Source organism: Sorex fumeus, unplaced genomic scaffold (assembly GCF_029834395.1).
Source record: "Sorex fumeus unplaced genomic scaffold, SorFum_2.1 ptg000122l, whole genome shotgun sequence".
Taxonomy (NCBI): Eukaryota; Metazoa; Chordata; class Mammalia; order Eulipotyphla; family Soricidae; genus Sorex; species Sorex fumeus.
Genome location: NW_026606179.1, coordinates 17035610 through 17044928, shown reverse-complemented (window position 1 = coordinate 17044928; position 9319 = coordinate 17035610). Strand labels below are relative to the sequence as shown.

The 9319-nt window shown below is 56.9% G+C and overlaps 1 protein-coding gene across 1 annotated transcript; it reads right to left on the bottom strand.

The window, feature by feature from the left end:
• Positions 1-1163: 1163 nt before the first annotated feature.
• Positions 1164-8900, bottom strand: EXOSC5 (exosome component 5). Its single transcript, XM_056136786.1, has 6 exons — positions 8706-8900; positions 4877-4990; positions 4116-4237; positions 3553-3693; positions 1936-2025; positions 1164-1295 (listed from the first exon to the last, which is right to left on the bottom strand). The coding sequence occupies exons 1-6, from the start codon at positions 8845-8847 to the stop codon at positions 1203-1205; spliced, it is 702 nt and encodes a 233-aa protein (XP_055992761.1). The 5' UTR covers positions 8848-8900; the 3' UTR covers positions 1164-1202.
• Between the last annotated feature and the right edge of the window lie 419 nt (positions 8901-9319).

Sequence of the window (9319 nt, the reverse complement as noted above, 5' to 3'; positions counted from 1 at the left end):
GGGATGCTGTGGGGACCTGCTCCCGACTGTCGCCTTCTAGCTGGAGAGCTACAGAGGCTTCTGGGCTTGTGCCCCGATTGCTTCTGGGAACCAGGAAGGTGGCTCAGCACCGGCAAGCACAAGGTCACTAGTTCAAAACCCTGGGCTGCCCCCATGCACTAGAGGCGATTCTGACGGCTAACTGGGGGGATCCCCCCACCCAGGGAAGCCCCCCAGGGCAAGAGTGAGGTCCTGAGCCAGATGAGGAAATCCTGATAAATCTCAAGTGTGGGGGACCCAGCAAGGGTAAAACTCAAGGGCTCAGGGGTCAGAGCGATAGTACAACAGGGCTTGCTTTGCACATAGCTGACCCGGGTTTGATCCCCAGCATCTCATACGGTCCCCAGAGGAGCGAGAAGTAACCCCTGAGGTGTGGCTCCAAAACAAACAAAAAACAACCAAAAACCAAAAAACCCTCATGGGCTCCAAGTACTACCCCAGCTGGTATGTGTGGGGCTAGGCTCAGAGCCCTCTAAGGCCGGGAACCCCTGCCTGCCCCTGACACCCCAGTCCTTGCTGTCTGCTTCAGCCACACAGGCTGCCTGAACAGGCCCCACACCGCCCCCCCAGACCCCTGCCTGGCTTGTGGCCCAGAAAGCCAGCTCCTGGATTATCCCTGGTGTCTCCCACATCAAGTGACCCAATGGGTGTGTTAAACGTGATCTCGCCAACCCCCTCATCTGGTGCTTGTGCCACCCCCGACAGTGCCAAGGGACAATGTAGGGCCAGGCTGGAGCCTGGGGTTCTTGGCCCATGCTCTGGTCCATGAACTCGCCCCAGCCCTGCTAACATACCTGCTTTCTGGTCTAACAGGTGGTCCTCCTGGAAAGGCGCCCTGGGCACCAGTTGGAATAAGGAATCTATGTTTCCTGGGGGGCTGGCACTGTCATCCCCTCACTTGGGGCAGGAGCCCAGATTTCTTTTCATTTTGAGCCATACCCAGTGGTACTCAGGGCTTACCCCTGGCAGAGCTCGGGGACCCTGTAGGGTGTCCAGGATCAAACCCAAGCCAGCCGCCTGCAAGGCTAGCATCCTCCCGCTGTCCTATGGCTCGGGCTCTGGGCAGCCGAAGACCACAGCTGATCAGATACTCGGGGTAGAGAGGGGAAACAGGGCTGGTTTATTCTGTGGGGAGTGTGGGTGGTGATGGGGGGAAGCGCCCCTCAGCTCTTGGAGTAACGTCTCTGCAGCGAGTCCCGGTAGAAGCGGAAGACATGGTGGGTGGCCGCCTGGGCCGCGGCCAGACACTGCTGGAGCTGTGGGGGGGGGGGGGGGGGGCGTGAGAGTGGTCAGTGTGGGCCCCTCGCTGCACCCCGCAGCCCACCTGGCCCCAGCAGTTCCCTGAGCCCAGGCATATTCCCACTCGGACTCAGGTGTGGTGGGGTGCTGTGTCCCCACTGGGGCCTTGCTCTCAGAGGGGAGATCTGGGTGGTGAAGGCCTGACGCCTGCAAGAACCCCCAGGCCCGAGCGCTCCAGAACCTTCCATCTTGTGGGTAGAATTTTAGTCAAGGCTCTGAGACTCCCAAATCATTCTGGTTTCTGCGGTTCCGCTTCCGGGACCTGGGGCCTCACCCCTGCAAAGGCAAGTGCTCCTCCACTGAGCTGGCCCCCTGGTCCCCCCAAACCTGGACTGACACAACTTGCGAGATTCATGGGAGCTCCAGGCTGCAGATGCTCCTAGTGCTGCAAATGTAGCCCAAACAGGCAAACTTTTATTTTTCTTTTGGGGTTGGAGTGGAGGGGTTTCAGGGACCACCAATAAGGCTTTCCTGGAAAACTCCCACAAAGGTTTCTGTGGCTTCCCAGTGTAAAACCACCACCTCCTCCCTTCCACTTCCTGAAGAGACCTAAGGAAGGGGCTCTCCTTCCCACCCACCCCCAGATGGGGCTGGTACCTCAGCATCAGAGTAGAGGCCCTTAGTGCTGGACATGAGCAGCTTCCGATCCACGCTGTCCAGGGCGAAGGTCAGGACTGCCCGGGCCTCCTGGGGATGAGGAGCACTGGGTGGGGAGGGGCCTGGACTCCCCCTAGCCAGGTTACCCGGGGTGCGGCGTGGTTCCCAGTGGCCAAATCCACTGAGGAGTGGGATCTGGGCTGTTTGCCCTTCGGCTGAAGGCAGCATGCAAGAGTGGACTAAGGCGCTGGAGCAATAGCACAGCAAGAGAGGGCATCTGCCTTACATGTGGTCGACCTGGGCTCGATCCCTGGCATCTCACAGGGTATCCTGAACACCACCAGGAGTAATTCCTGAGTGCAGTGCCAGGAGTAACCCCAGAGCATCGCTGGGTGTGGCCCATAAAGTGCCCCCACCAAAAAAAAAAAAAAAAGGGAACCGAGCCTATGGGAACTTGTTACAGTTGCGTCCCCCACTTCCTGCCCCCCCACGTCCCTCCCCCTCCCCACAGCCAATGCCAGCCACAGGGCTTCAGTGGGTTCCAAGCAAAGGATTCCTGTCCCCCTCCCCCCATGCTGCTTCCCTGCTCGACACACCCTGGGGGGCTTTCCCCAGCCCCCCTCCCCTTCCTTCTTTTCTCCCTTCCTTTTCTTGGGTTGTCCTGGGCCATGCTCAACGGATACACCTGATTGAGTCCTGGGTCCCCCCCAAGGAGATTATGTGAAGCTGAGGATCAAATCTGAGGTTCCTGGGCCTGAGCCATAGCACAGCAGGAAGGGTGTCAGCTGTGCACATGGCCGACCAGGAATCAATCCTCGGCACCCCATGGATACCCTGAGCCCTCCAGGAATTATCCCTGAGCTCAGAGCCAGGAGTCAGCTCTCAGCATCGCTGGGTATGGCTCCCAAACAAAACAAATCTGAGGTTCCCATGCTGAGCCCTCTGACCTTCTCACTGGCCCCCTTCTGCCTGTCCCCCCCCCACACTGTTTCCCCCCCAGTTTTTGTATCACACATGACAATACTCAGGGATTACTCCTGGCTCTGCACCGAGGAATTAAATCACTCCTGATAGTGCTCAGGGGACCATATATGTTATACCGGGGATCGAACCGGGCCAGCAGTACGCAAGGCAAATGCCCTCCTCGCTGTATGATCGCTCCAGCCCTTTCCCTGGTTTGGAAGCCACAGTCTACAGTGCCCAGGGAGGAGCTGGGAATTGAATCGGACCAGCTGAGTGCAGGGCCAGTGCCTGCTCCCGCATTCTCTCTCCACCCCCACTTCTGCTGCTCTGGTTCCTTCAGCTCCTCCATGGCCACAGCCCCCATTTCTGGGCATTAAACGCCCCCCCCCACACACACCCCAGGTTTTGCTCTCCTGGCTGGTCTACGCGTGGACGAAACACGCCCTAACACTGAGCCCGGGACAGTGCAGCCAGAGCCTGTATGGGAACTCTTGTGCTGGGCTGCTTTACCTCTAACTGGGGGCTCTGGAGGGAGGAGGGTGATACCGGGCAGGGCTGGGGAGCAGACCAATGCCTTACGTGCTGCCCAATCCCTCCAGCCTCTCAGGGGGACCCAGGGGGCAGTGGTCATAGGGGAGACCCTTTCACACCTACCTGCTCTTGCCGGGCTGTGGGGTCCAGCACAAGGGTCCCATCAGACTTCAGGGCACAGGTGACCCCACAGAAGAGGGCCCGCATGGGCACCCCCGCATCCACCAAGGCCATGCAGGTGGCATTCAGGCAGCAGGCCAGGAGCTGAGCGCGACGGGGAAGGTTAAGAAGTGGTGGGTACAGGGGCCGGAGAGATAGGACAGTGGGGAGGGCACTTGTCATGCATATGGCCGACCCCGGTTCAATCCCTGGCACCCCATATGGTCCCCCAAACACTGCCAGGAGTGATTCCTGAAGAGAGCTGGAGTAACCCCTGAGTACTGCAGGGTGTGAGTCCCAAACAAAAAAAAAGTGGTAGGTACAGCAGGTCACCCCCAGCATGCCCATATGGCCACCCCCAGTCTGTGCAGGCCTGGCTCACCAAGGACAGGGAGAGAGGCAGTGCCAGGAGGAGCTCAGGGATGGGAGATGACCTGACTAATAGGGGGCGTGTAGGTGGCCAATGATGAGAGGCAACCCAGGAGGTCTTTCTGGAGAAGGCAACCTTGGCAGGGGTGAAAGGATACGGAGCCAGCGTCACTGATGACCTGCAGCACTACAGTGATGGAGGTTCGGGGGTGCAGGGCCCCCAGGACCACTGCTTCACATGTGTTCCTGATGAGTCTCTCCCGGCTCTTCTCTGCTACACCTGGGAAAAATGCGGGTGGGATGAGGCGGTTGGCCCGGGTCCCCTCTCTCTGGATCTTTGCCCCTCCCACACCCCGGGAAGAGGGTCTAGAGGCCTGACAGGAGGGTGACAAGGATTCCTGGTCATCCAGTAGCACCAGCGTAAGCGTCCCTGGGCAGGAGGAACCTCCGTCCCCCTTTGGCTACTGCTCATTCCCACCCCATGGGCCCAGCCCCCAGGCGTGACCCCAGCGGTGCAGAGACTAAAGGTGGAAAAATAGGCTTATGGAAAGGGAGATGCAGCCAGGAAGAGAGGGTATGGGTCAAAGAGGCAGGGACAGGAAGGGAGGGGGGCGGAGAGACTGAGAGAGAAGGAGAGAGGGAGAGAAAGAAAGAGAGGGAGAGAGAGAGGGAGAAAGAATGAGAGGGAGAAAAAATGAGAGAGAGGGAGAGAGGGAGAAAGAGAGAGAGGGAAAGAGAATGAAAGGGGTAGAGAGAGGGAGAGAGAGAATGAGAGGGAGAGAAACAGAGAGAGGGAGAAAACAAAGGGAAAGAGGTACAGGGAGAGAGGGAGGGAGGGACAGGGCGCACAGGGTAGTCCAGGAGAGGAGTAAGCGCAGACAGTGCTGGGGAAGGCAGGGAGGGCAGCCGTAGTCCTTACCAGGCAGTCCAATCTTGGGCCTCAGGATCACCTCGAGCGTGGCCTTGTTGAAGATCTCCTTGCTGACCTTGACCTCGGCCGGCCCATACACCCCCGCCAGGACAGAGGTGTCCCCTGCAGTGGTGTGGGGAGACCTTAGCACACAGGCCTGCCTTGGCGGTGCAGTCGCCACCTCAGCCCCCTGCAGCCCAGCCCCACTGGCCAGGACCACAAGCAGCCACTTCCCCTCCCTGCCTGTTTTCTCACCTGTCCAACAGGGAGAGTCGCAGCTCTGCCCTGCAGGGGCATGGGGAGGCCAGAGCACCCCAAGACTGGGTGTCTCCCTGGAACATCACAGCCCAGCTCCCGTCCCTCAATTCCCCACCAATAAGCCCCAGGATGTGACTCAGTGGTTGAGCACTCACTCTGCATACATGAAGCCCTGGGCTTCATCCCTGGCACCAAGTGGCCCACTGAGCACCAAACCAGGAGTAGCTCCTGGACACAGCCAGGTGTGCCCCTTCTCCCAAACCCAAATCAAACAAAAGAAATACACAGATTTTACAGCGAGATTCCTACATGCCCATGTCAAAGGAAATGGAAAAAGGCCTCTGGGCTGAGTGGAGTTACTGGACAGCGAGCGGGAAGGGCACTTCCCTTGCATGTCACTGACCCAAGTTTGATCTCTTTACCCCACATGGTACCCTAAGCCCACCTGAAGTGATCCTTGAGCACCTCTGGGTATGATCCCCAACCAAAATTATTAAAGGCTTCGACTGACACAACTGACATTAAACATCACTGTTCCTTTTTTTTTGGGGGGGGGGGTTCTCTTATGGGGACCACACCTGTGGTCCTGACTGCACTTGGGAATTACTCCTGGTGCTAGGGGAGACTCTATGGGATGGCCAGGGATTGAACCAGGGTTGTCTGCCTGCAAGGCAAGCACTCTCCCAGCTGTACTATGGCCCCTAGGTATTACTGTTTCCATTCATTTTATATTTGGGGGGTTCTTCCATAGGGGAATCACGGCTCTGCCATCAAGTCTGGAGCCCAGCCCTTATCTCTCTGCTTGACGCTCTGACACACTCTCCTTTGGCACTGACAGAAAAACCAGCCTGAGGGGTCCAGAGCAATTAGGTAGGGCATTTGCCAGGAACGTGGCTGACTAGGGTTCCATCCCCAGCATCCTATACGTTTCATGAGCACCACCAAGAATAACTCCTGAGTGTGGAGCCACAAGTCACCCCTGAGCATCACCCAGTGTGACACCCCCCCCCAAAACAAAACAAAACAAAACAAAATCCCAAAACCCAATACCAGGGGCGGCGCTGCTCTGCCAGACCCTACAGAGTCTAGAGCATAGCGGGCCGTGGCATGGACGAATGGCCTGCGGCCTGAGGGGTGGACATACCTCACATGTGGGGGTCCTGTGTCCCCCCAAACTGTAATGGGAAGGCTGAGTAGGGGCAGGGGTCTCAGAATGCAGCTCCTTAGGCCACCTCACCAGATCTGGAGGTCACCATGTACCCCACCTTTCTGGCAGGGGGTGGGGGTGGTACTAAGTTATACTCGATAGTGCTCAGGGGACCATGCAGTGCCAGGGAGAGAGCCGGAGCTCCAGCATACAAAGGCTGAACGAAGCCTGTTATTTCTTGGGCCCTGTGCAACAGTTTTGGGGGGGGGTTTCAGGGACTCCCTTGGTTTTGGGGTCCTGTGGCTGGGGTTTTAGAAGCTACGACTATCATTTTCCTGAAATCTGAAGTTCCTTTAGGCAACTGAATTCTGCAAAAGAGCTAAGCCAGAGTCAGGGTACAGCAGCTGGGGCACTTCCTTGCACATAGCTGACCCTTGTTTGATCGCTGGCACTATGGAGGGGCCCCAATTCCCACCAGGAATGATCGCTGAACAGAGCCAGAAATAAGCCCTGACCACTGTTGGATGGATATAAGCACTGAGCACTGTTGGGTGTGTTGCCCCCCAGGCCCCCAAGTAAAAGAGGCGTGGGGTTGGGAGAGTGGAATTTCCCCTAAGGTGGGCTTGAAGTGTTACCCCACAACAAGGAAATCCCCTTCCTGGGAACCCCATTACCTCATCCAAGGAGAACGGGCAGATCCTCCTGGCTCCCGGGTGCAAAGATGCTGAAGGGGAAGTGATAGGGCAGAACCCGGGGGACAGGGCCCCATCCCCACCAACTCGGGGATCCCTGGCCTCACCTCCAGGGTGTGGCTCTCTCAGACTCCATGTCCACCTCCATCTCCCCGAAAAGCTTCGGAGCTCCTCAGAGGAATATTTGCCTGAGACATGGCATTGAATCGAGGGGTTTATATGTTTTTTGGACTGGGAGTACACACCCGGAGATGATCAGTTGTACTCAGAAAACACTTCTACTGGTGCTCAGGGGACCATGCTCAGGCTTGCCGGGGATCGAACCTAGCATCAATTGGCAGCGTGCAAGGCCCTAGGTAAGAGGTTTTTAACTAGGTACACGAGATTTACCCAAAAGGTAACACTGGAGCAATATGACAGCAGGGAGGATATTTGCCTTGCATGAGGTGGACTTGGGTTTTATACCCAGCATCTCATATGGTTCCCAGAGCATCATCAGGAATGATCCCTGATGACAGAATCAGGAGTAAGCCCTGAGCACTGCCAGGTGTGGCCCAGGGAGAAGGGTGGGAGGTGGAAAAAAGGTAAAACCTGCCCCAAATCCTAGGGATATTCTCAGATGGAGAGAGGTGTGCCACAATCAACCTCACTGGTGAGAGGGGTCAGAATCTTCAAGCTGCCATAGTCTGGGGACTACTTGAGGACACTCTACAATTGACACATGGTGTGTTCTTACAGACATGCCTCTGCATGGGCCGTAGGTTACAGGGGTAGAATTGGCAGAATCAAGAGAGATGTGGGGGAGGGGGGGAGGCTGGAGCAATAGCACAGCAGCTAAGGCGTTTGCCTTTCACACAGCTCACCCGGGTTCCATTCCCAGCATCCCATATGGTCCCCCGGAGCACTGCCAGGAGTAATTCCTGAGTGCATGAGCCAGGAGTAACTCCTGTGCATCGCCGGCTGTGACTCAAAAAGAAAAAAAAAAGTGATGAGGGTGAAGAGTACATCGGATAAGGTGATGCACCTGGTCAACCTAGATCCCCAATATCCCATGTGGCCAAGAGTGATCCCTGAATGCAGAACCAGGAGTAATCCCTGAGCGTCGCCAGGTGTGGCTCAAAAATAAAAATCCCGAAAACCCAAACAAAATAATCTAATGAGAGGCCGCGGAGCTACAGTACAGCAGGGAGGACGTTTGCGTTGCACGCGGCAGATCCGGGTTCGATGCCCAGTATCCCATATGGTCCCCTGAGCACTGCCAAGAGTAATTTCCGAGTGTAGAGTCAGGAGTAACCCCTGAACATCGCTGGGTGTGCCCCACTCCCCCCTAAAAAGAATCTAATAGAGGGAGGCTGTTACCCTACGCTGGCGTATGCGTTCTTTTAGTTTGTTTTGGGGTTGTACCTGGCGGTGCTCAGGGGACCGTATGTGGTGCCAGGGATGAAACAGCATGCCTTAACCTTTCTTTCCCCTCCAACGCCTGGAGTCTCCGTTCTTACGAGCGATTCTGCAACTCTCACTGCGAAGAGGCATTTACCACGGCGGCTGGGATTTCAGCTTCCTAGCTGAGAACAGCCTGAGTGTAACTTGAAATATTTACCCCGGCAAGACGTCTTGCGTCTCTTCAGCAGAGCAGTTACCGGCGAGCATCACAGAGGAAGCCACTCTTTCGCACAGTCCCAAGTGCTGCAACCTGCCCGAAACCTACACGACCACTTATTAACCTGCGTGAGGTTCTTACCTTGCAGGAAAGAGGCAGAGCCATCCGGTCGGGACAACAAGTTCTGTTCGCAGGCAAAGTGCCGAAGGCTGCAACCCGGGCCCCTGGGACCAGCCTGGGTTTCAGACTCAGCACGCACCTTGGAGTCAGATAGCACTTCCATCGTCTCCAACTTCACGTGCAGGTAGAGCTGTTCCCGTCCGGAAGAGCGCGCTTGCGCACTCGCGGTGTGGCCAGAGCGCAGGCGCCAACTAGGCCCGTCCCCCACATTCCCCCTCCCTCGGCCAAACTCCGCGCCGCACGTGGCTCCGCGTTTACTAACAACCTGGCCCCGCCCATCCCGCCTTGAAATTTCAGAAAAGCCATTGGACAGAAGCAAAGAGGGGGCGGGCCTTGGCGCGGGTTCGTCCTACCCGAGGTCCCCAAATCCTAAAGGGCCGAGGCCCCGATGAGGCTGTCCTAGTTTTTGCCTGTTATAAAGGCAACTCCGATGAGGGGATCGGAGAAATTTTGGGAAAGCTATGTTTTTGAAAATACCCCTAACTACGCTCCTTAAGGGTAGAAGGATTGGTGTCACGTGGTTTCTTGGCAGAGTGACTCGCATTTGAGACAGGCGCACGAAGGGGCAGCCCTTG

Excerpts from the sequence above, each read along its gene's own strand:
- EXOSC5 (XM_056136786.1), bottom strand. The coding sequence starts at position 8,847 with ATGGAAGTGCTATCTGACTCCAAGGTGCGTGCTGAGTCTGAAACCCAG. Across the intron at positions 4,238-4,876 it reads GCCCAAGATTGGACTGCCTG|GTGTAGCAGAGAAGAGCCGG; the intron begins GTAAGGACTACG and ends CATTTTTCCCAG. Across the intron at positions 1,296-1,935 it reads GCCTCTACTCTGATGCTGAG|CTCCAGCAGTGTCTGGCCGC; the intron begins GTACCAGCCCCA and ends CCCCCCCCACAG.